Genomic DNA, 26,082 nt, shown 5'->3' on the forward strand with positions numbered 1-26,082 from the left:
AGAAACCACCATGTAGAGAATTCAGCTGCAACCAAGTCACCCTATAGAAAATTCAGCTACAAACAAATCACCCTGTAGAAAGATCAGCTAGAAGAAGTTAACTTGTAGAGAGTTCAGCTACAAAGAAACCATTCTGTAAAGAGCCAGCTGCAAACAAATCACCTATACAGAATTCGGCTACAAACAAATCACCCTGTAGAGAGATCAGCTAGAAGAAGAGTTACCTTGTAGATAGTTCAGCTGCAAACAATTCACCCTGTAGAGAGATCAGCTAGAAGAAGTCACCTTGTAGATAGTTCAGCTACAAATAAATCACCCTGTAGAGAGATCAGCTGGAAGAAGAGTTATAGTTCAGCTGCAAGCAATTCACCCTGTAGAGAGATCAGCTAGAAGAAGTCACCTTGTAGAGTTTTAAGTTACAAAGAAACCACCATGCAGAGAGTTCTGTAATAAATATATGTATTATATATATAACTTGTATGTTTACTGATGAATTCAGAAATATTTAAAGTATTTAACATCTGCTTCATCTTTTCTTCTTCCTGTGGTAAAGAAAAAACAATAGCTTAAAAAAGCCCCAAAGCCGGCCATAGGCCGGCTTTGGGGTATATACAAATGCAAAAAGAAGTGAAATCTAATCCAAAACAGCCAAGCTGTAAAAAAAGTGTGCGGCCCTCAAAAAGGCTATGGTGAAAAAAGATGTGAAATCCAAGGTGGCGGCCAAGAAATGGCTGTGATGATAGGTTAATGGTAAAAATTTTAATAACAACAATTCAGGTGAATTTTGTGCCAAGACCAAGCGACACAAAATTAACCTGAATTGTCATTATTAAAATTGTTACCATTAACTTACCATCACAGCCATTTCTTGGCCACCACCTTGGATTTCACATCTTTTTTCACCATAGCCTTTTTGAGGGCCGCACACTTTTTTTTACAGCTTGGCTGTTTTGGATTAGATTATTATAGCCAGACAGCCTGTTACTGTCTGGGCACTTGATCAACAGGTAAAAAGTACAAATAAACTTATTACATACAAGTGTTTAGATGATAGCTAGTGGTCAATTAATTTCTTAAAATCATCAACTGATGCCGGCTGCACAAACTACTTCTTGTGGTAAGTTATTCCATGGTTCTTCTTGTAAAAATATATATATTTCCTGGTATCCAATGCCGATTGACACACTTAATCTCCCACACAATGTGGTAAACACATGACACAGCTGGTGAAATTTGATTTTCAGTCTCAGGTTTATAGCTACCTAGCTATAAGATATGCAAAGAACATGCTGGAGAAGACGATATTTTTGGCCAGGAAATCCCAATGCTTCGTGATCCCTACTATATGTACCTCGCGTGACACATGCAAGGTTCATCATAATTATGGGGGCGGCGGCAATATATTTGCCGCCCCCACAAACGACCATACTGATTTAAAAATCTATAAATGTCACGGTGATTTAATGGTATGCGAATTTTGGAATAGATCCACACTGAACGTGTGACTATTTCCTGGTGGTTGCCGTGGCTGTGCCGTCTTCTCATATATCACATCGAGAGAAGCTCACATGCACCTTGAGCCGGTGAGTGCCTTACTTATATTTATTATATTATATTTGCAAGACTCTCAGTATAGCTAGCTATACTAGATTACACTGTAATTTTCATAAGTATGATTTATGCTCATACTAATGGTATGCTACCTGCGTGCGGTCACTTAGTACATACTTCAGAAGTATGATCATCATACTAAGTGACCATAGGTAGCATACCAGTATGAACTTCATACACAGTGTATATATGTTGACTCTAAGTTAGTCTTTGAAGAGAAAACATGATCAATTCATATCAGTGCTGGATGGTAGACTAGCTATATGCTTCATGCAGATGGGGGAAAATACAACACATGTTACACATATGTAGCTTGTACATGCAGATATATAGATGCGTGGCCAGACCATATTTGTGATTGAGTGGGCATTAGCTATATATAGCTAATATATAGCTAATGCCCACTCAAAGCTGTATAGGTCTATAGAGCTGTATAGGTCTATAGCTGTATAGGTCTATAGACCTATACAGCGCATATTATCCTTATGGTTGAGTAGGCCATACTATGGCTATTCAATGAATAGCTAAGTACATCACACCAGTTACATCATGCAGATGATTTACAGCTTCTCTAGTAGATATAAGGATTATCATGAACCACAGTTCCTTATATTACTGAAATGTTATGCACAATTTCTCATTCATGAAACCATATCCATAGATACCTAACAACAGAAGATTTATTCAATCCAAAGCCAGTGCAGTAGCTGTCCAAAAAGGAATTCTCTGGTGCAAGATCTCTGCTGCGTGTATTGTTTTCCTTCCAGTGAAAGAGTAGGATTTTAATAAGTTAATCAATCTGAGATATTAAACAATCACAGAATTCTTTGATTTAGATTTCAGCTGAGTTTTAGTACATTGATAGCAAAATTTTAGGTGCCTCCCATAAAGGTAAAGTATTATAGCAAATTCAGATTTGATGAAGTACCACTAGCTTGGTCGTATTTCTCTTTGACAACCTTCAACATCACCATACTTGACAAGCTAGCTTGTTAGATACAGCACCTTACTTCTTGCTAATTGATCGTGTATCTATCAGTGAAATACTAGCTAACTAGTAAATTTTAATTTAGCAAATTTGTAAGCATCTGCCAAATCACCAACATGCCAAAATTTTTGCTCATAATTATGGCATATCCTAGCAAGCCAAACCAATATAAGATTAATGTGTAGTAATCTCAGTAGGGGTATGCGATAATGAAATTTTTAATATTGTGATAATGTACCTCATTATCACGATTATCATGATACTTGACTACACACATAAATACCAATTAGATACTGTAAATGTCTCTAATAAATTATCACTGTGTCACTCATTATGCAGTTGTGCTTGTTTTATAGCTATATCTGGAAACCAGTATCATGACAAAAAATTTATAAGGTATTTGTCAGAATTATTCCTGTAACATTTTCTCATTTCAGGTTGGCCACATGTAGTTTACAGAAGTATCCAGAAATTTCCTATTATCATGATAATGCGATAATGAAAATTTTTGCAATAACGGTAATGACTTTTCATGATAATTGATTATTCACGATTATCACACAGCAGTAAATCTTAGCATACTCTTCAAGCTTTTCTACTTATCTGATGATTACCATCAGACAGGATATGTATCATATCCATTGAGTTCAAATAGAGACCTAGCTGTGTGTGACAATTCCAAGTGTTAGGCTGTAAGGGTTTGACGTGCTCCATCCTAGTTCTAGACATGCTGACTTGTTTGACTCTCGATCTCTATTCTTATTAATTTTACACTAGAAATATATTAACTGGAAAATTTTTCATTTGTTTGCATTCATATTAATTTTGCTTTTTGCATCCATATTTTATACAGATCAGATAAGATGTTGTCTATACTGTTGATGGTCTGTATTTCCATGGCAGGAGCCCTGAATATCAGTGATAATATTGGTATGTATAACTTTAACTGTAGATATTCTGAATATGATTGTTATCAAATTATCTATCACCAGCCATGCAGTATATTTGTTATTTCCCTTTTCACGTAATTAAATAGCTACCGCATATTGGAACTCAGTATGTACTTATTAAGGCAACTACTTCATTCTGTTTTTCATTAGTGCCCACATGTATTTCCATTATTATAGATTCATCCATTATTTGTCTGAACATGTGCAGGTCAGGTGCCACACTCATACAGTAGATATGTACTCTTGCACTGTATAGTGCTTAGAAATGATTGTCAGATTTATCCTGTGAGCCTCCCACCAACATTAAAAATATTTACAGAATTTTACAAGCAAGAATTCAACTGACTAGCTCATATGCACTTCTCAATGCCACTGTGTTTGTCAGTGGAGACTTTACATCAGAAATAGACTAGAATTTTTTGGACATAGTCTAGGTATATTGGGATAATGGTAATGACCTGCCTGCCCACACTCCACCTTTAGAATATGAAATACAGAAAATCACCAAATTTTGTAAGACTTTTAGTAGTGAAGCCATGAACCATATGTAGACATTGCCTGAAATTCTTACAAACGCATAATAGAGCAGTCACCTATATATACAATTCTCCATACAAAAGACTGCTGGCTAAAATTATTAATTGTTAATCTCAAATGGTGTTACTGCAGTAAAATGAAGCAAATTTGTAAAATTTAAATTTGTTGCATGATTACACAGTTGAGTATCCATGTGCACATGTTTTGATGTATTACCTTCTTTTCTGTCCTTATAGTGGTACACATTACTCCCGTTCAACAAGTTCATCTTGATGAACAGGTTCTACTTGAATGTAACATGACCAGTAGTGATACCAACAAAGTGTTAAGTGGTCTCAGCTTGGCCTGGTATGATGGGTTTATCCCCTTAACTCCTGTTATCAAGAGTATCACCAACCTGAAACATTGGATTGTTGTCAACATATCAGTCAGTTCCTGGCTACAGTATGGTCGCTATGTTTGTAAAGTTGGGAGTGAGACAGGGACCCTAGTAGTGAAGAAGACTGCTATTTTACCACCAGGTAATAATATTGACTGTGCAATGCATATGACTTTACACTGAAGATAGTCAGGCTTGTGAAATAGAATGATTGTTGTGTAGAGTGTATCTACATAGTGTTTTGTCATATACATGAACATTGCATGTTTCCATGTATGTATGTATAGCCTTAACACATGTCTGTTTAGTATGAGTGTATGTAAGGTCATTGTATATTATCAAGACTCATGGTAGTGAGTTGCGTGCATGGCCAAGAAAGTATGCCCCACTAAACAAGCACTGCCACTAGTGTAAGTTATTTACATGTAGCAATGGCTTTGCAAATCCTCACTGTAATTCACGTGATCTGTATATGTGACCGGATTTCACATAACAAGGCTTCCACACACACAAAATCAAACTTACGATTTTACCAGAAATGGATTGCTGGTCTAATACACTATCATATTTCACACTGTACTTCCTTCAGCACTGACAAGTCTGGTTTCTGTAGCAGCTTTCTTCCGACCCTGTCAAAGCCACGAGTGTGAGATTGGCACCATTAAATGGCCATGGCTTTGTGATAATGGTGTGTAGTGAGCTGGGACTTCACAGAGAGCTCGCCAATAGTGTTCTCAGTCAATTTGGAGTAATTTGAGGGCCATGGAGGGCCATGGAGAGCCCAAACTTGGCCTCTGGATTCCAATCGTCTTCTTACTTCATTTTATACCCGTATATTAAAACCACCGTCCACCCCCACCCTCCCACCCTATTACTACCCCCACCCTCCCACCCTATTACTACCACCTGTGATATTATTACCCGCTCGAAAAAAGCTGCTCAAAACAGGGCAAATTTTGGTTATCAGAAATGTATACACCCACTCAGTGATAGCTAGTGAACAGATGAACAATTGGTGCAAATTTTTTTTGCACAGCTGTAGGCACTGGGAAGTTATTACACAATGATTCCTTAAAATCGCCATATCTCCTAACAAAGCTTTGTGCGTCGAAGCCTTGTTTTGTCAAATTCAGTCATATATACCATTTATAACACGTCAGCTCACGAACCTACAACAAGCTTTAAATTTGACAGTAGAGACAAACAATCCATGTAGCCATACTAATTCACTCATCTAATATGTGGCATGACCAAATCATCTGCATTTACGGGATTTCCCTTATCAAACAGAGATTAGATAAATAGTTGTGTATTAATTTAATGTGCACGCCATTTACTATATAGTTACCACTATATAAAAGATGTTTGCTAGCTGACAAGCTGCTTCAAGTAAATGTAAGTTACCTACAACTACCACATCTCACAAAACTATATTTAAGTCCATTTCATTCAGTGATTGAGAGTTCATTATTTTCTGGCTAGCTGAAATGCTAATGGATATAACCTACAAGTATTTCCTTCTATTATCCTCATCAAAATTTACCATGCCACATTGTCAAATATAATTCAATAAGCTAGCACCATGGAACTATTACACTGGACTTCATATATAATTATCTGTGTATAATCTGATGTTTCACAGTCATCTGGCTAGATCTAGTTTGTAGTTGATATTGCAATATACTGTTTTAGAGTAAAATTCTGGGTGGTAGGTATATAGGCAGTGTTGGGCGAGTTACTTTGTAAAAGTAACTAGTTACATATTACATATTTACTTGCAACTGAACTATTTAGTTACAGTTACATATTACCCATAAAATAGAGTAACTATAATAATATTACATATTATATTACTTTGTGTCCACAGCCTTAAGCTCTCACGTGTGAAACTACCACTTTATCACGTGACATGATTGCGTTGTTGGACAATGTGCAAATCTTGGTTATAAGTAAGAAGCTGGTGAATAAGCTTCATTCAGTAGGCTTCGTTACTTCGTTGTAGCTAGGTGTTACTCAGAGGATAACTAACGAGATAGTAACTTCGTTACTTGTAGTAATAATATTACGTAATATTAGACTCGGTACAGTAACTATATTACTTAGGTAACGTGTTACTTTTGTAAGTAAAGTAACTTGAGTTATATTACCCTTTTTAATAGCGTATTTCGTTAAATTACTTAGTTACCACAAAAGTAATAATATTACATAACGCGTTACTTAATATATGTAACGCGTTACTCCCAACACTGTATATAGGTGTCCTGTTATAGAACATGATTAAACAAACTTGTTCCCTACGTGATTCAAGTGATTCCCATTGTAATTTATTTAACATCCTAGCATCATATATATACACATAACTCCTTTCACATATCGAGCAACGCGCTCTTTTAGCATTTATCAGGTGTGGACTCCAGATTGTTGACATACTCAGGTTTAGATGATAAGGTAGGCTATTTCTCTCAACAAAGCTAGTGTCTGGTTGGCTTTACAAGTACTAGACGAATGTGTTTGTTTATGCCATTTTAAGTCACTCTGTATCATGATGCCCAAGTATTTGTAATGTTCAACAGGAGATAAGACATGGCTGTGATTTCTGTATGGCAAGGGTATCTTATTTCATCCTAGGGAGTAAAACATTCATAACAGAACATTTAAATACATAATAATTATATATGAATAACTTATCAAGCCTCCAATAACAGTAGTATTTAAATAATATTATAACATCGTTAATCAGACTGTGGGACCAAGTGTCCTACAGACCTTCTGAATGATTTGTGCTGTAAAGCTTTAAATAATTAAATAGGCGTCCACTGTCCAAACAATACCAGTGTGTGAAGTAGTATATGCTCTAATAGAATTATTTAAGATATTTATGAGCTTCATTTATGGCCACTCCAACTATGATAGTTATGTTTCTTGTCTCATGAAATATGCGGGTGGGGTGGATTCAGAAGTGACTCTCAATCAAACTATTTTTATTGTTACTGACTGTTCTATTAGGGTATATTGATCACAACTTTTACCAATGCCAATTTTCTGCATGGAAAAATGCCTGTAATTGCTGCCATACATATTGGGCTGAAGCAAATATGCTGAAAAGTATCATTTTACAGTATCATGATTAGCAAAAATCTGCATGCATTTCTGAAATTTCCCATTCTCAGAAAGATGCAGGCAGTGGACCAGAAACATAATTACCAATTGGAGTGGCCTATCCAAGCAAATTCATGAAATACATACAGTAATTGATTGAACTATCATTACACAAGTAATGTAGTTTGACCTGTACTTTGTTTACAAAATCAAATTTTACAATTATTTTAACCTCTTATGTAGGTATTACTGTACAGTGAGTGAGGATAAAAACCTTTATGGATCACTACCATATGCATAGGGGGAAATTTCTTCCTTTTATGCATTTATAATGCCATTTTGATTGAGTTCTGGTATGGATAGCTACCAATTTGCAAAAATCTCCCTTGCTATATAGTAGCTAATACTCACTCATGCAAAAACAGCTTGACTGTACTAAAAGGATATGTCCAAGAAAGTAAAAATAACTGGCAACTTAAAGTACCGTTATTTGGTACAGTAATGCACCTATGTTTTAAATTGGTCCTTTATCACTGATTTGTGCAGTCTTGCTGCATTCCATCTTAACTCTAATTGGCTAGTAATTTGGCCACCTTTTTTTCTACACTGACTATTGAAAAAGGTAGCCAAGTTACTAGTGTAACTAGGAATGCAGCAAGACTGCACAAGTCAATGATAAAGGACCGATGTTAGATTTTGTAAAATATTAGCTGCATTACCATTTATTATTGGCCGCACCAGATATCAGCTCTTTAGTTGCCAGTTATTTTCGTGGATGTGTCCCTTTTTAGTACAGCCAAGCTGTTTTTGTATATATGGTATATCAAACTTCAAAGAAGCCACTGGTTGTGTATTATATATACAAAGGTAAGTATTTATACTTACCTGTGTTTAGGTAAGTATATTATACTGGTTTGAGGTACATGACACACTAATAGTGTCATGCCTATTTGCTGGCTAATAGCCCGCACTGTGCAAGGTGACCAATCACCCCAGCAAGTATGCAATGCATGAAGTGTATGCATAGTGAGGCCGTGTTGCTGGGTTGCAAAGCTAACAACTCTACGGCACCCTGACCCTACCTGGTCTCCACCACATGGTCAGAGACAGGGCTGCTGCGATTAGCTACACCACAAAGGACTGTCCTCTGTGGTGTATTACCAGGACCACCACTAGGATGTTGGCAGCACAGGCACACACACACACACACACACACACACACACACACACACGCACGCACGCACACATGTACACGTGCACACACAGATACATTCTGATTCATCTATTGATATAGGTATTGAAGAAGAACAACTAATACAAGAAAGTGGTCCATCTGACCCTGGGGAGTATATTGTATCTTGTCCACTTACTTCCGATGACATCACCTGGTCTCTTCTAACAATAAACTACACTGAGCTAACACTGGAGTACCATAATCCTAGCTTTACACATGATCTGACATCCTATGAGAAATCTATTAAGGCATTGTGTTTTGGTGGAGGACACTACTCTATACAGTACATTTATCCTAAAGGTAAGCAAGTAACATGGTCTGACTTGTTGTTAGTAGTATATCCTTTAGATTATGAACCTGTGAGGTTTATCTTCCCTGCAGAAGAGAATTCCACCACCATATTCCCCAGTTTAGATCCAAAGTTAATAGAGTGCAGAACAACAGGCTCACTGCGTCCCGATGTTACCTGGTTTCACGATGGGATGAAATTAGAGAGTGACATACAGCGACGCCTTCACATTGTTGAAGTGTCATCTGACCACCCACCCTATGTTCTGCAACTAAATATATTCAGCCCTGTACCATTTTTTGATAGCGGTGAATATGTGTGTATGGTAGAAAACAAGTGGGAAGTAGTGAATCGTTCCTTACACATTCAGTTTTATATCCGTAATAAAGGTATGTGGTTTGTTGGTATTTTGTATTAGTTTTATATTTGTTATTATTTTGCAGACCATCTTATCATTACTACTTATTCTCCATTCCATTATTTATATGATGGAGTACAGTTTAAAGCCACATGTATTGTGCAAGCAAGTGTCTCCAACAATGGACTGATCACTATGGCAATTACATATAAAAATCATACAACTGATTTAACTCCAACATGGGCAGTGTCGACTCACAAGAAAGAACACGGAGACCGAGTTGCTTTTGATGTCCAAACAGAAGTTAAGGAAGGGAGCAGATGGTTTATTGCCACAGTAACAATCTCCGATGTTACCCAAACCGATAGTGGCTATTATGACTGCATTGCAGCCAGTTTTGCTGATTCTAAAACAAATACTTCTCATGTGCAATTCTTTGAAGGTAGCCTTAATGTGATTACATCCATGTTTAGTTCACTTGTCTTTTAGTTCCTTTACAGATTATTGATTATGAGCCTGAGATGATTTGTGTGGAAGAGAAAACATCAGTGCTGCTTACATGTGATATTAAAGTTGAAGACTTGTTGCTTGAATACAAGCTGTTCTCTATCTCATTTCGTTTCTATGCTACCAGTGAAACAGTGTCTATACTATATGATGCTGATCTTCAGCAGTTTGGTAATGGTACCGTACGTGCTACACTGAATATATCACAGGCAGGCTACAAAGATGAAGGAATATATGAGTGCTACGTGCAGACACTGCCTGTCGACAATTTCCTGATAAGTCCAACTGATCATTTTGATTTTTACATAGATGCTAGAAACACAACTTTGAATGTGACAGCATCAGGTATGATTATCATGTGTGATGACTGTCTCAGCTAAAATCTGCATAGTTTGCACCAGTGTAGAGGGCTTGTATATGAAACACGCATTACAAAATGTCTAACAACTATTGCTAGTCAGCTATATGTGACAGCAGGCTATATGTAGCCATTCTCAATGGTTAAGCATAGAATGAGATATTTTAGCTAAGTAAGTTGCTAGTGTACACTAGAATAACCCCGAGCCCACAAAACAGTAAAATTCATGACTAATCTACTGAACATAAATACTGCACTTTTTTACATTAACCTATAGTTTTTAAAAATATATATTCATTACTATCCTTTCTTCTGACAGTGACACTGGTGACAGTGTGGGTATCTCATGGTGACAAAGCAACAGTATTTGTTACATTCTGCACTATTGAATTGGCCCTCACATATGGCTATAGCTACCTACTAAAAGTTGCTAAGCATTTTCATAAGTTGTGTTTTGCACTCAAGCTCTCTAAAATATAAAACTATAACTGCTTTAGGGATAGTCAACATCGTCTACAGACTTTCAAAGCTGGCTTAAAATTTCCCCATGTTGCAACTTTCAGAAATATAATTATTTCACTTCATCTTTCTCCATGCATATTTCATCTTTCAGAAATAATGTCAGGACCGATTTACAAAGTAGTCTACCCCTCATAAATACAGTAGGACTCGATTATCTGAACAGTTTAAGTGACTGCTCTATTAGAGTATTTCGTCATTAGGTGTACGTTCTATTAGAGTACGTGTATGTTCTATTAGAGTAGTTTGAACAGAACTCTGCATATAAATGAATGGGCTTATTGGAATAAATTCACTTATATCTGAACGCTTTTATGGCACACAGGTGTTCGGATAATGGAGGTCCTACTGTGCTTTAAGATAAGTTGTGTAATTCAGTTATCTTGATATTCACCGAGCCTTGAGTACATGCTGATGTGGTACACTCAGTTGTCCATACTTACCACTCCATGCATTCTTGAACTCCCATGCTATCCTTTTGGAATTTGGGATAATTTTTTTTCCCCTCTCAGGTTTTTTGCACTCTTTTGTATAGTGTCTCCAGATCCATATATGACTTTGCTGTGTGTATGTATTTATAATGCATGCTTTACAGTATGTGTTGTCCTCTAGCCTTTAATAATAATAATAATAAAAAGAAGTCTGATGATACATCCAGTAGCATAATTATTATCAGCACTATGAGTGCTCTATCTGCCATCATCTTTGCTGTTATGGCCTTCCTCACTTGCTACATTGTGAAAAAGAGATGCTACATTATGCAGAAAAATAGATGCTACAAAGACAAAAGATTTCCTACACATCCCAAAAAACAGAATGAATATGTGTATATGTAATATAACTATTAAATGTGATGAAGTATTGTGATCAAGGGAATAGGAGCAATTTTCAGAGTGTGGAAGACAAAGCTAGCCATAACCAGCTAACCACAAACCCATGCAGACACAGGGTTCGGCTCCTGTAGTTCAGTGCATATGTGCATTTATATAATTATGCGTGTGTGTGTTATCACTAGCTAATAACCCTACATAGCTATATCTCCTCACTCCCTATCCTGCTAATGGCTACTATACTCCTCTACACCTACTGGATATGCTCAATGCATGTATATATTATGTGAGAGATCATGGTCACTTGAAGGTCTTCCCTTTATGTTTAATGTACTTCGCACTACAAAGATTACAACATTAACAGTTGTTTTCTGCAAAGTGAAAACATTGTACCTTGAAGGAACTGGGATATCTGCTCTAGCAGGTGTTCCCAAACTGAGTGTAGATTACATGATCACTACTTGGCCCCAACAGTATGGGGGAAACAAAATACTTTTGAAAATAGTGTGGGGGCCATAGCCCCCTGCCCCCCCCGTTCTGACGCCCTTGATTATGATGTAATATTGATTCTAAGCAAGTAATACATAGCTGTAGTATAATTATATGGATGCTCATTTACCTTTTTACTTGTAGCTACTATAGTACAATGTAACAATCACCAATGCAGAGGTGTAGGATGGGATACCCCTTAGTTTCTAAGTTTACAAAAGAAACCTAACATCATTAGTTTGGCAGTACAAAAGTGAGTAGGCAACAGCAGCATATATACAGTACAGTACAGCGAGTAACATAAAACTTACATAGAGAAGAATCTATGCAGATGGGACATCTCTTGAAAGAGATCAAGGTACAGCAGTCTAATAAAGTATTACAGATGTGCTCAGGGTACATTTGGGAATATTGGCAGATCTAGACATTAAATATAGGCAATGCAGACCTCCGATATGTAGCTATCTGTCATTTGGGTGTAACGATACACTACGAGAATTTAAAATGAATTACTTACATTGAATATTGCTATATATACAGTTAATTAATGACATTAATTAACTGTATATATAGCAATATTCAATGTAAGTAATTCATTTTAAATTCTCGTAGTGTATCGTTACACCCAAATGACAGATAGCTACATATCGGAGGTCTGCATTGCCTATATTTAATGTCTAGATCTCTCAGGGGCGTAGCCAGGAACATTTTGAAGGGGGTTTGGATTTAAAGTAACTGGAATGTCTTAAGGGGAAGGCCTGGGTGCTTCCCCTAGACCACGTTTGAATGAAAATTTTGCATACACAAAATGTGCCCTTAGGCAGTAACATTAAAAGATGTTTGTGCATCTAACTAGCTAAAACCTACACACTGCTGTTTAATATGCAGCTTATAGAAACTATAAACCTATTGTAATACTAACTAATCTTCACTTCCAGACAGCATACTGACAGCCAACTTCAATTTCCTGGCACACGGAAGCCCTCCACACTTGAGTCCCTTAGTCGGCAATACTTCTTTCCAGCTATATACATTATTCTCGGCCGGTCCTCCTGTTGATGGTCAATAACTTCAGACTTGGCTTGTACTCCAATATGTTCGAGACATCACGTGACCACAACATGTAATAAATAAACAAACAATTCATCAGGTAAATATACATCAACAATTCACAGTTCGTGCTAACCTGACACATGTATAACTCGACCACTCAAGTTTAGTAGCTGCTGCCTTAAGCTTGTAATATGTCTCAACCAATCACTGAACTGTCCTTCGCCGTTTCACTTGGGACATTCGTCACGTGCGCAAGTGATCACGTGATGCAATAGATATGATTTGCAGGGTTCAGCATTTATAATGTGATGTGACCCTCAAGAGTAGTACAGAGGAGCACCAGTTGGAAAGTAGCTACCGGAGAGCTCCAGGGCTGTAAGATTTGGTGTGATTTTTAATTTTTTTAAAATCTGCTTCTGAAGGGGGGTTTGTCCGAACCATCTGAACCCCCCCTGCCTACGCCCTTGAATGTGTTAGTATTCTAACATTGTTATACTGGAAGAAAGGGATAATGGTTGTGGTGAGGAAGGGAGAGTGCAAGGTGAAAGCCACTTCCATGGCAGTGGGATTGGCCATGGAGGGGAGGAGAGATTATATTTCATTATGGACAATCAGGTGGGGTTCAAAGGTAGGGTCCGCAACGTGAAATTTCGACCTCCGAGAATCAACTACAAAACCACCCACAAATTCTAGGCTTGGTACCACTTAGAAAATGCCAGATTGGCGTTATTTTTCATTAACGTCTTGTCGTGCAAATCAGCGAATGTGCTTACAAATTACGAGATTTTTTGCTATATCTTTAAGAAAATGTATTTTCAAGCTACAATACGCACTCTCAACCTTTCTTATTAACTGTACTCTAAACTAAAACCATCAGTGGCCGCATTGTCTGGAGCAATTTCCAGCCGCAGCATTGCGAAAATGAAATTTCGGACTCGAAAAAAGTTTTGATGCCACTGGAGCCCACAGTAGCGATGCCAAAGTAACCCTCCCAGGCAAAACTGGTCTGGCATGGGTCCAACTACTACCACACCAAATATCATCGAATTCCAAAATTGTTTGCCATCTGGCTGAGCTCGACGGCTGTCAAAAATTAGTCAAAAATGCCGATTTTATTCACTGACGGGAACTTTTACTAGCCAGATGTGCTAGTTTACTTCTCAAAAGCTTGCAAGACCCATAGCCAGTAGCTTTCATTCATAGGGTTGGTCTGGCAGCTCTTCTAGCGACCTCAAAATTCGCCAAATGCCGATATCCACGAATTTTTCCGATATCGATTAATTTACAACCCGTTAAAGAAATCTTGTACAGCAAACGTGATGCTTTGCCTCTATAAAGTCATGCTGCATCCTTGTTTAGTTATATTCGTCCATAGAGTGGCAATGGCGGCTCTCTTATCGAGGCCTAAATCCATCGAAATTCCCATCTCGCCATTTGTCATCAGTTTTAGGACGTTTTACATTAGTCAAACATGCTTGTTTTCCTCTCTACATCTTTACTGGACGTTTCAATCACCTTCGTCTGTGTAGACACCTTTCTTCAGTCTCTTGAAAATGTCAGAGCACGCCAATTGGGCGCAACCATCAACATCACTTACTGCTTATTTTGTTTCATTGATTCCACGAAAATCCAGCAGAAATATTACATAAACCAACTGGAGTTAGTATAGTTCTAAATATCCACCTTCGGAACTCTACACGAATGGAAATTCGATTGTGGTTTTTGATAATCGGCATTTGCATTTCGGTAATCATTTGTATAAACATGTAGAGTTTTTTAGAGTACAATATTTAGAGTTAGACTAACTCTATTTGCGCTCTATTACATTTCTGCTGGTTTTCCTGTCATTCTTTCGTGGAACCATGCAATGAAACAAAATAAGTATTAACTGGTATTGACGGTTGCGCTCAATTGGCGCGCTCTGACGTTTTCAAGGTACTGAAGAAAGCTGCCTACACAGACGAAGGTGATATTGAATGGTCTAGCAAGGATGTAGAGAGGTAAACCAGCATGTTTGACTTGTAAAACTTCCGAAAGCTGATGACAAATGGTGAGATGGGAATTTCGATGGATTTTGGCCTCAATAAGAGAGCTGCCAGTGCCACCCTATGGACGAATATAACTAAACAAGGATGCAGCATGACTTTAGAGAGACAAAGCACCACGTTTGCTGTGCAAGATTTCTTTAACGGGTTGTAAAGTGGTCGATATCGGAAAAAATTATGGATATCGGCATTTGGCGGAATTTGAGGCCGCTAGAAGAGCTGCCAGACCAACCCTATGAATGAAAGCTACTGGCTATGGGTCTTGCAAGCTTTTGAGAAGTAAACTAGCACATCTGGCTAGTAAAAGTTCCCGTCAGTGAATAAAATCGGCATTTTTGACTAATTTTTGACAGCCTTCGAGCTCAGCCAGATGGCAAACAATTTTGGAATTCAATGATATTTGGTGTGGTAGTAGTTGGACCCATGCCAGACCAGTTTGACCTGGGAGGGTTACTTTGGCATCGCTACTGTGGGCTCCAGTGGCATAGAAACTTTTTTCGAGTCCGAAATTTCATTTTCGCAATGCTGCGGCTGGAAATTGCTCCAGACAATGCGGCCACTGATGGTTTTAGTTTAGAGTACAGTTAATAAGAAAGGTTGAGAGTGCGTATTGTAGCTTTAAAAGACATTTCCTTGAAGATATAGCAAAAAATCTCGTAATTTTTAAGCATATTCGCTGATTTGCACGACAAGACGTTAATGAAAAATAACGCGCCAATCTGGCATTTTCTAAGTGGTACCTAGCCTAGCATTTGTGGGTGGTTTTGTAGTTGATTTTCGGAGGTCGAAATTTCACGTTGCGGACCCTATCAAAGGGTTCCATGGAACCCTTCTTTTGAAAGAGTCTCTCTTACTCCAAATACTCTAATAGAGCAGTCAAATCGAGATGCTCTAATAGAGCAGTCACAGTAGTTTTGAGGAGCAGTGTAGCAAGCTATATCTATAGTTATTAATAAGGAAATATAGTTGATGAGGGCATCTATGGTGAGGGGCAGCCATTGTCAACAGGTGATGACTTTTTTGGTCTTCAACTTATAGCTAGGCTGAAGTTGCAATTCCAAAGTGGAACCCCCCTTTTTAAAAGTCTGGATCCACCCCTGAAAATTGTTCTGTTATGGCTGATTGATAAGTTGTAAAGCAGAATAAAGTGCATGGTTGGACATATATAGTTAGTTGGTAAAAGGAAAAAAAAATTCTGATTAAAAAATTGACTATACTGATTCTGGTGATGCTGAAAGGTGTTTCAAATTTTTTTATGTCACAATTAAACACGGGGAGTTTTGAACTTTTCAGTAATCAAGCTCTATATCAGAGGCTATAGGCTGCACTCCCATGCAGACCCCTGGTACTCCTAGTAACTCGGTGCTGTTGGAAACCCCTTTGGCTATGCCCCTGCACCAAATACAAAGGTAGCTGGCTGCTAATTGGTGACAGAATATGAGCCCAGCCTTAAGCTTCATCATGGCTAGAGTCTCTATCCTCCTGAGAGGTTTTTCACTGGTGATGACATGACCTTTAAAAGTTTGATAATCACCATACAAGACTCGAAGTAAGTCCAGCTTGCTAGACAGCTTGAAGAGCTGCTTTGAATCATGTTCTTATCATTGCCACATATCAACAATTTGGCAAAGTATACTGCAGATAGATCAGCTCTGTCCTATAATAGAAATGTTGTCAATGCCACTGTGCACCTAGTTTTGGGAGAGTATTTGAGCTAAGGTGGCTTCAACTTTTGAGACTGTTTAAAGGTTAAAGGTTTAAGTCTACAACCCTTTTGACATGACCTCCATGTCTGTATACCTGCAGGGTGATGACATTTCCACTAATTTGTATCAATATCAAAATGAGTGATCTAGTCGGACAAATCACATTGTGACTCAGATATTACATTCCAGCTATCTGCATGCATGGCACCTTCTTGATATGTGTTTGTGTAACAATGTAGCATTCATCACTACTAAAGTCAAAAGTCTTGATCACTTGATTTGTGAAGCAGGGGGAATGTCCCAGACCGGGTGGTGACTATAGCATTGTTTTAGACACTGTCTGCAAATATAAAATAGTAACAGAAATGTATTGTTCACTGAAATCAGTACAATCAGGATTCAGAAGCTGTAGCCAACAGTATCCAAATCCAATACAGATACAAAAGTTGGCAGTGCCACAGATATTTGATCTATCCACCTCCATTAAATAAAAATGCTAGTTTGACACATTGTCTATATCTTTTGTATGTTGTGCTTGTCCTTTTTGCAGCTGATGAAAGAGCTACTACTAGCTTCCATACAAATTTTGAAGTCACCCTCAGCAGTGTAGCTAGCCGGTAACTAGCTATATAAAAATGAATGACCAGATTGACCACACTAACAACATAGAACCAATGCAGCTATTGTACTAGTCCAACTCCACCAGAATGGCAAGGTGGTGAAGTTAATTTTACATGTGACTATAATATTATAGTAATATATAATACACTTGTTCTGCATGTGCAACAATTTTTGCAATAATAAACTATGATCACAAAATTTAAGCTATTACTCATTGCTAGCAGCAAAAACATAATATTTATACTGATTGGACAACTACAAACATTAAGAATACATAACGCACAAGAATTTAAGTGCTGACCTGAAGATTGATAATTGAGACTTCTAAATGACCAATTCTTTGTTAGTATTAGGGTAAATTTTTTTATGGCAGTGTACAGCTATACTCATTACCATAATTGGACTACAGTATAGTGACATGCAAGGAGAGGAGGTATGCAGGGGAGAGCCTTTTATGGAGTCTGATATCTGGCTGCTTACTGGCTATTAAGAGTTCATGAACTTTTTTGATACAAGAAATGTCATAGCCTTGCTCTCTAAACAATCCTCCCCCATTCTCTTGTCTGCGTATGAATTTTTATTCTTATCAAAAGCAACACATGATAATAAAACCTGCTGAGCTCAAATTCACACACAGACCAGCATAAAGTGGTGACCTATACAATAATACTGCACAAGAGGGACCTTTGGGTATGGAACCTGTGAGATGGAGCTGCAAAATAGTATTCTAAGTTGTTAGACAAAATGCTCTCATGCTGGTACAACAATGACAGGACAAAATTGTGGGATTCAGTTGGTCTCAATTAAGAGCCACCACATGTACAGTCTCAATTGTAAGCCACAGGAGACCACAATGTGATCATGAGTTACACTGAGAAGCCTATCTTAAGCAATACCTAAAGAGATTATGAAACACAACCTATTGATTTTCATGTATAGAAAATGGTAAATATATCAAATTCGATCAGCTAAGTGGGTGAATGTTGAGTCTGTCACTACCCTGTCTATATATAGCTCAAATTTCTACCTCTGCAGTTACTAAATATAGCTCATATTACTGCAAGTATTGTTCATAGCTTTTGGCTATAATAAAAAAATATACAAACTTCTAAATCACATAGTTATAGCATTGCATATAGGAATTTTATTTCGGATCTTGTAAGCTAACAGTTTCCACTGTTCAGTCAACACAGTGAGACATGGCTGAGCTTGGAGCAACTGATCCAACATATCTTTACTGATATCATGGCCAACAAGGCCAAGAACCTTCAAACATGGGAGGGCAATGATTAAAGACACAAATTCATCAAGTGTGGACAAAGAGATGCAATAATCACAATCTGAAAGATCTAAGAATATCAAATTTGGTGACACTCGGGCAATTGACTGAATGTCTCTTGTTGGGTTACGCACAACCTTTGCCTTCGCTCCACCAATCACAAGTGACTTCAGTTTAAGGAGTTTCGTACTAGCGTAAACGTCTAGCAATGCAGAGAAAGGAAGAGAGAGATATTGTAAATCTTTGGCATCAGTAATATCCCTCAGTGCTGTGTTCCATATGTTAGTACATTCAATCAAATTGAGGCTAACCAAGCCAGGCAACTTAGCAACACCGACTTGAAATAACGAGCCTCCAGAAAATGAAAGACCTTTTAGCTTTGGAAGTTGCTTAAAATCAACACAATCAAAAAATCTGGTGCCATTAAAATCACACCTCTCTATGCCTAAATATGCCAGATGGGTGAATTGTACTAAATCAGTCCAAGCTAGAGATGTTAGCGTACACCCAGTGAATGATAGAGAAGCAATTTGTGGACATTTTGCATTTAACAATTTTAAAGTGTTATTTGTAAGGTTAAAATGTGACTTGCTAGCATACACACTGATCTGTTCCGTACTGGGTTTCAATACATGGTGGATTATCCTCTGTAGTTTACGAATATTCATACTCTTGGCAACCAAGGATAGGTCTACGGTTTTCCACAGAGTGGGGTCGTTAGAGAAACGACAGAGGCGACGGCACACGGCTCCAGCCCGCTTCAATGACACCGCATCAAGGTACCCGAGCACACACAAAAGAACATTGTCTGGTAGAAGCTCCAGGCGATTGGTAGCTGAAACAAAAGTGACCGTGTCAACTTTTCTTCGCTTTTTTGGTGGAAGGTTACCGTCAGCCATCCTATCGGGCAATACACTATTACGATTGCAGTACAGAAACGATACCTTACCTAGCAACGGATGTTGAAACATCAACAAGTGTGCATTAATTAGAGATGGACCACAAAAATCTAATTGAAGTTGTATAAAATGTAATTTCGGACTAGATCATCAGTGTACGCGTGACTGTTTCCGAGTGCTGCCTTTGTGGTTCTTTTTACGTTAAGGAAATCAACAGGGGCCGTATCTTCTCACATTGGTGAACACTTGGGTGAGCGGTATAAAGATATGTTTGTGTTTTCAATATTCATGACTGTGTACGCCAAATATTGTTGGAACAAAGTTCTCGCGAAACGAATAACGTGTAAATTGGGTCGAGTTAACACGTTTTCACGCGGCACTAGACATGTTTGCCGCGAACATTAGGATTGTTGCACAACATTGAACTTCTGTTATAGTTTCGCGTACTTTTAGTTCCACGAACTGTTCATCACCGCTGTACATACATGCACAAGTACACATTCAAATATATTGTTATTTCCGTTGTGTTTATGCTGTTGTAATAAGATAAATACTCAGTTAACTGGTAACAATTAGCTAGCCTACTTGTAAGTGTAGTTAATTTTGTCCATTTAAGGACTTGGGTAGTACTTAATTGACAATATTTTTACTTGTTTGCGTACATGTTTTATACAGATCAGACAAGATGTTGGCTGTGCTGTTGGTTATCTGTATTTCCGTAGTGGGAGCTGATATCAGTGACAATATCGGTATGTGGTCAATGTATGCTTTATTGTATTCAGATATGTAATTGTTATTTATTGTCAGCGATTCATACTGTATGGAGTGTTTGTTATTTCCCTTCTTTGTGTAAATCATTATTTTTGTATACAAATTATCCTAATAAACAGTTGGTAGCATTTTTGTAATGCAATAGGCCACCTACAATATAATAAACTTAATATGAGAAAAGAAACACTTTAATAGTGATGAAAAGGGGCTCAGAATGAACTACAGATTTGTAGTAGTAAAATATTTTGTTTAATTAATCGTAATCATGTACTATAATTACTTGTTTTTAGTAAGTAATTTAAATCAATTGTCTTGGTTTGGTTAGTGTTGCCATGGTAGCTAAAAGTTTTAATGATGCAACCTGGTTGTTTGCACTGAGGTGTTAATACTTGAATGACCACTAATTGCTAATTACTTAGACATTTTTTTAACAACTTGTGTCACTAAGTAATGTTTGCATACTTGAACATTCCAATAAATGCCTTCTACACACTTTTTCTGCTATGTAGTGGTAAATGTTACTCCAGTTCAACGAGTTCAACTTGATAAACAGGTTCTACTTGAATGTAACATGACCAGTAGTGATACCAGCAAAGTGTTAAGTGGTCTTGGGCTGGTCTGGTATGACGGGTTTATCCCCTTGACTCCTGTTATCAAGAGTATCACCAACCTGAAACATCGGATTGTTGTCAATGTATCAGTCAGTTCCTGGCTACATTATGGTCGCTATGTTTGTAAGGTTGAGAGTGAGACAGGGACCCTAGTGAAAAAGACTGCTATTCTACCACCAGGTAATAATAATAATAATATTGTTGACTGTATAACAGGCTTTATACATGTAACATGATATGCTGGCTTCAATGCTAGCCTTGAAATCACAATAATAGTAGTGTAAATAGTAAATAGAGTGATGACTAATGTGTTAGATTGTGTTACTGTGTATCTGTTGTTTGGATGTGTATGGCATAATATATACGTGGTCACTGCATGTGTGAGGTTATCTATACTAGGCTTGTGCTATATATATACATGATGTACTGGCACATGCACTTATTACACATACACATACTCACTATGTGACATGCACACGCAGACATACACACACGCGTGCACACACACACACACACACACGCGTGCACACACACACACACATGTACACATAGATACTTACTGATTCATCTATTGATATAGGTATTGAAGAGGAACAACTAATACAAGAAAGTGGTCCATCTGACCCTGGGGAGTATATCATATCTTGTCCACTTACTTCCCATGACATCACCTGGTCTCTTCTAACAATAAACTACACCGAGCTAACACTGGAGCACCATAATTCCAGCTTTACACATGATCTGACATCCTATGAGAAATCTATTAAGGCATTGTGTTTTGGTGGAGGACACTACTCTATACAGTACATTTATCCTAAAGGTAAGCAAGTAACATGGTCTGATTTGTTGTTAATAGTGTATCCTTTAGATTATGAACCTGTGAGGTTTATCTTCCCTGCAGAAGAGAATTCCACCACTATATTCCCCAGTTTAGATCCAAAGTTAATAGAGTGCAGAACAACAGGCTCATTGCGTCCCAACATTACCTGGTTTCACGATGGGATGAAAGTAGAGAGTGACATAGTGCGACGCCTTCACATTGTCGAAGTGTCATCTAACCACCCACCCTATGTGCTGCAACTAAATATATTCAGCCCTGTACCATATGTTGATAGCGGTGAATATGTGTGTATGGTAGAAAACAAGTGGGAAGTAGTGAATCGTTCCTTACACATTCGGTTTTATATCCGTACTAAAGGTATGTGGTTTGTTGGTATTTTGTATTAGTTTTATATTTGTTATTATTTTGCAGACCATCTTATCATTACTACTTATTCTCCATTCCATTATTTATATGATGGAGTACAGTTTAAAGCCACATGTATTGTGCAAGCAAGTGTCTCCAACAATGGAGGGATCACTATGGCAATTACATATAAAAATCATACAACTGATTTAACTCCAACATGGACAGTGTCGACTCACAAGAAAGAACACGGAGACCGAGTTGCTTTTGATGTCCAAACAGAAGTTAAAGAAGGGAGCAGATGGTTTATTGCCACTGTAACAATCTCCAATGTTACCCAAACCGATAGTGGCTATTATGATTGTATTGCAGCCAGTTTTGCTGATTCTAAAACAAATACTTCTCATGTGCAGTTCTTTAAAGGTAGCCTTAATGTGATTACATCCATGTTTAGTTTACTTGTCTTTTAGTTCCTTTACAGATTATTGATTATGAGCCTGAGATGATTTTTGTGGAAGAGAAAACATCAGTGCTGCTTACATGTGATATTAAAGTTGAGGACTTGTTGCTTGAATACGAGTTGTTCTCTATCTCATTTCATTTCTATGCCAAAGAAGAAGTGGCAGAGTTTTTATCTTACAACCCTAATCTTCAGTTTTTTGATAACGGTACTATACGTGCTACACTGAATATATCACAGGCAGGCTACCAAGATGAAGGAATTTATGAGTGCTACGTACGGACATTGCCTGTTGAAAACTTCCTAATAAGTCCAACTGATCATTTTGATTTCTACATAGATGCTAGAAACACGTCTTTGAATGTGACAGCATCAGGTATGTGCAATGTGTTGGAGTAGGTGTTTGTGTGGATCAGTGAATTAATCTTTGATTAACTTGGCATAACTTAGGTAATGCTTTAGGTATGTGTGTTTATTATTACCCAGCCTTAGCCAGTGGTAAGAAGTCAGATGATGCCTCTAATCGTACTACGATCATAGTTGTCAGCATTTTGAGTATCATATCTGTTGTCATCTTTGCTTGCATCATATTCCTAACTTGCTACATTGTCCGGAAACAGATGATGTTGTGGCGCTACAAAGCAAAGAGACTTCCTTCATTTACTGAAGATGTTAACCATCTTCTTCCAGGGTCACCAGAAATTCCTAGTGAAGCTACGCCAGACAAAAAATCTAGTTTGGTATGTTGTTGATTATAGTTTCTTGTTTGAGTTGTGTTTGTCTCCTTTGTAGTTGATGAAAGAAATAGTGACTAGTGGCTGGTATTTCCCTCATTCTGATCTCAAGTTTGAAGGCACACTTGGCAGTGGAGAGTTTGGCATAGTGATGAGTGCCTTGGCCACTAACATAGAGCCCAACAAGCCTGTCTCAAAAGTTGCGGTGAAAATCTTACCAGGTACTAGCTAACAGAATTTGAATTCAGAATTTAAGCTTATCATTGACAGGACTTGGCAACGATGAGATTGAAGAAGATTTGAGAAAAGAATTGGCAGCCTTAAGTCTTGTTGGTGTCCACAAGCACATTGTGGGTATGATGGGAGCTAGTTACACAGAAGGTAATTAATGATGTTAATTAATTCTTGGTAAATGTCTTGTAAATGTGGGGCTTTGTCTGCGGAAACACTGTAAGTGTATAATTGTATATAGTTCTTCCTTATTGCATGGGTGTGGTTTCCAGAACCGTTCATTATCTTTTTGTGGCTACAGGAAAGCTTGAGATCATTGTGGAGTTCTGTGCTAAGGGAAGCCTACTGCATTACCTTCGAGCAAAGAGAAACAGAAAAGAGAAAGAGCTTCATCCTTCAGAAGCTATGGATTATGGCCATCAAATTGCTCTAGGCATGAAATATTTGGCAGAAAAGAAGGTGACTTCATTGTTATGTTATATGACATGTCTTTATGATCATATTTTGTATCTATAGTGTGTTCATTGTGATCTCGCTGCCAGAAATGTTTTGATTACTGGAGATAACATCTTGAAAGTGTCTGACTTTGGTCTGGCCCGTAAACTTTATGATGAGATATACAAGAAATCTAGGACCAGTAGAGTACGTAGATGTGCTCACCTAGCTGGACCATGTATGATGTTGTGCTATGTTGTTATACAGACACGTCTGCCGGTACGATGGATGGCTATAGAGAGTATAAGAGACCTCAGTTTTACTACGGAGAGTGATGTGTAAGTATGCTATAATATGGTAGTGTCTATGTTACCTGTACTGGTTATGTAGTTGGGCATTTGGAATTGTTTTGTGGGAGATGATTCAACTTGGTGAGTGAAATATGTTGAAATCTCGTGTGTTATTTCATATACTCATTTGATATACAGGCAGCAATCCTTATCCAGGTATTGAAAACAGGAAGATTCTTGGGCTGCTGAGACGTGGTTACCGTATGCCCCAACCTCAAGAGTGCCCTGATGAATTGTTAGTCTTGTTAACAACTTGAATGTGCTTGTTATTATTATTATTTTCTACTATTACTAGCTACCAGATTATGAGACACTGTTGGAAGACCCAGCCGTCAGATCGACCATCATTCACCAAGCTGGCTGCTCAACTAAAAGACCTCAAAGAGAAGTACAGCTCCTTACCACATGTAAGTCAAATTGAAATGGAAAGAAGCCAATTTGCTCAGTCTCATCACTTAGCAGCACAGCTGCCACAATTCAATACTCATCTCCCACTTAGATAATTTGTCTATTGTTGAAACGTTATCTACTATCTTTAGGGTTATGTCAACTGGTCTAAGGAGTTGCCTATGACTACTGACCCTGCAGAAATGCTCTCATGTGGCAGTGACGTCACAGATGATGAGGGTGAGGACGAAGCTGAGCAACATGAAACTATTTGTCCTGTGCATGGGAGACTATCGGTGTCTGGTGAAGACTCTAAATTATTAGTCAACGTCCAGCATTCAGTGGATAGTGGAATCTCCAGCAGCACTGAGAACATACAGAAAAAAACTGAAAAGTCTTATGTGAATGCAACTAATTCCCTGTTCAAAATACATGATAGGTTAAGGCTGAAAAGTACTGACAGTGGTGTAGCCAGTACTCCATTAAGTCCGACTAACTCATCCTGCCCACTAGCGAAAACGCAGGCCTGCAGGATTGATAGTGGTATGCCTGATAGTCCCTGTGATATCAAGACTAGTCCACCATACACTAACATCACCGACTCATTCTCTCATTTCACTCCTCCTTCACCAACTGCCAGTGGTAATGTGTACTGTACAGACCCTACTACTTCTAGTAGAAAGATCAGTGCTCATCCAGATAACCGGCCCATGTTCCCTGCACTTGGCATTGAAGAATCTGATGTATAGTGTTTCCTTGTTTTAATCTTGTATCTAAACTGTAATTTTAGTAATTTGTACATAACCATCTATGACTATATTTTTGTAATAATGAAAGTGTTTTTTTTCTAATATATTTGCACATTTCTGTTATCCTGTTGTAACAGTTGATTTTATTACAAGACATTTCAGAAATGTTTACTTTCATACTGAGGAGTGAGTACATGACACTCAGTTTAGTCTTAGCTTTGATGTTATATGTAATAGCTATAGTGACTTGCTAAGCATATACTTGATATTGAAGACCACATGACAATGTTGCTGAATGCATGTAGCACCGGTATCTACCTCGAGTTACTTTTGCCAGAATTAGGTCAACAAATGAGAACAACCATAGAGATTTCCCAGTTATTCTTAATTGCTGTGACTATAGCTACGTGGACACAG

The 26,082-nt window shown here is 37.8% G+C and overlaps 3 protein-coding genes across 4 annotated transcripts; 2 read left to right on the forward strand and 1 right to left on the reverse strand.

Moving 5' to 3' along the window:
* Nucleotides 1–1,441: 1,441 nt before the first annotated feature.
* On the forward strand, nucleotides 1,442–11,705 carry LOC136268790 (contactin-6-like). 2 transcript variants are annotated; one of them, XM_066064250.1, is made up of 10 exons: nucleotides 1,442–1,583; nucleotides 2,956–2,995; nucleotides 3,037–3,118; nucleotides 3,453–3,529; nucleotides 4,323–4,607; nucleotides 8,859–9,098; nucleotides 9,147–9,476; nucleotides 9,531–9,887; nucleotides 9,935–10,297; nucleotides 11,442–11,705. In XM_066064250.1, exons 4-10 carry the CDS (start codon nucleotides 3,463–3,465, stop codon nucleotides 11,663–11,665), a joined length of 1,866 nt encoding a protein of 621 aa, XP_065920322.1. In that variant the 5' UTR covers nucleotides 1,442–1,583; nucleotides 2,956–2,995; nucleotides 3,037–3,118; nucleotides 3,453–3,462; the 3' UTR covers nucleotides 11,666–11,705. The 2 variants fall into 2 exon arrangements, with proteins under 2 accessions (XP_065920322.1, XP_065920321.1); XM_066064249.1 differs by having other exon boundaries at nucleotides 3,052–3,118.
* A 6,921-nt stretch (nucleotides 11,706–18,626) lies between these two features.
* On the reverse strand, nucleotides 18,627–19,955 carry LOC136268287 (F-box and leucine-rich repeat protein 13-like). Its single transcript, XM_066063575.1, has 2 exons — nucleotides 19,802–19,955; nucleotides 18,627–19,752 (listed from the first exon to the last, which is right to left on the reverse strand). Exon 2 carries the CDS (start codon nucleotides 19,749–19,751, stop codon nucleotides 18,687–18,689), a length of 1,065 nt encoding a protein of 354 aa, XP_065919647.1. The 5' UTR covers nucleotide 19,752; nucleotides 19,802–19,955; the 3' UTR covers nucleotides 18,627–18,686.
* LOC136268286 (fibroblast growth factor receptor 2-like) lies at nucleotides 19,838–25,842 on the forward strand. Its single transcript, XM_066063573.1, has 17 exons — nucleotides 19,838–20,001; nucleotides 20,427–20,500; nucleotides 21,032–21,313; nucleotides 21,714–21,953; nucleotides 22,002–22,331; nucleotides 22,386–22,742; nucleotides 22,790–23,155; nucleotides 23,266–23,519; nucleotides 23,572–23,734; nucleotides 23,784–23,894; nucleotides 24,046–24,203; nucleotides 24,261–24,386; nucleotides 24,447–24,517; nucleotides 24,570–24,610; nucleotides 24,668–24,764; nucleotides 24,825–24,936; nucleotides 25,069–25,842. Exons 2-17 carry the CDS (start codon nucleotides 20,437–20,439, stop codon nucleotides 25,663–25,665), a joined length of 3,369 nt encoding a protein of 1,122 aa, XP_065919645.1. The 5' UTR covers nucleotides 19,838–20,001; nucleotides 20,427–20,436; the 3' UTR covers nucleotides 25,666–25,842.
* The last annotated feature ends 240 nt before the right edge of the window (nucleotides 25,843–26,082 follow it).

Source organism: Dysidea avara, chromosome 10 (assembly GCF_963678975.1).
Source record: "Dysidea avara chromosome 10, odDysAvar1.4, whole genome shotgun sequence".
Lineage (NCBI taxonomy): Eukaryota > Metazoa > Porifera > Demospongiae > Dictyoceratida > Dysideidae > Dysidea > Dysidea avara.

Coding starts and splice junctions, on each gene's coding strand:
- LOC136268790 (XM_066064250.1), top strand. CDS start 3,463: ATGTTGTCTATACTGTTGATGGTCTGTATTTCCATGGCAGGAGCCCTG. Junction 4,608..8,858: donor GACTGCTATTTTACCACCAG/GTAATAATATTG, acceptor CTATTGATATAG/GTATTGAAGAAGAACAACTA. Junction 10,298..11,441: donor TTTGAATGTGACAGCATCAG/GTATGATTATCA, acceptor GTTGTCCTCTAG/CCTTTAATAATAATAATAAT.
- LOC136268287 (XM_066063575.1), bottom strand. CDS start 19,751: ATGGCTGACGGTAACCTTCCACCAAAAAAGCGAAGAAAAGTTGACACG.
- LOC136268286 (XM_066063573.1), top strand. CDS start 20,437: ATGTTGGCTGTGCTGTTGGTTATCTGTATTTCCGTAGTGGGAGCTGAT. Junction 20,501..21,031: donor TGATATCAGTGACAATATCG/GTATGTGGTCAA, acceptor TCTGCTATGTAG/TGGTAAATGTTACTCCAGTT. Junction 21,314..21,713: donor GACTGCTATTCTACCACCAG/GTAATAATAATA, acceptor CTATTGATATAG/GTATTGAAGAGGAACAACTA.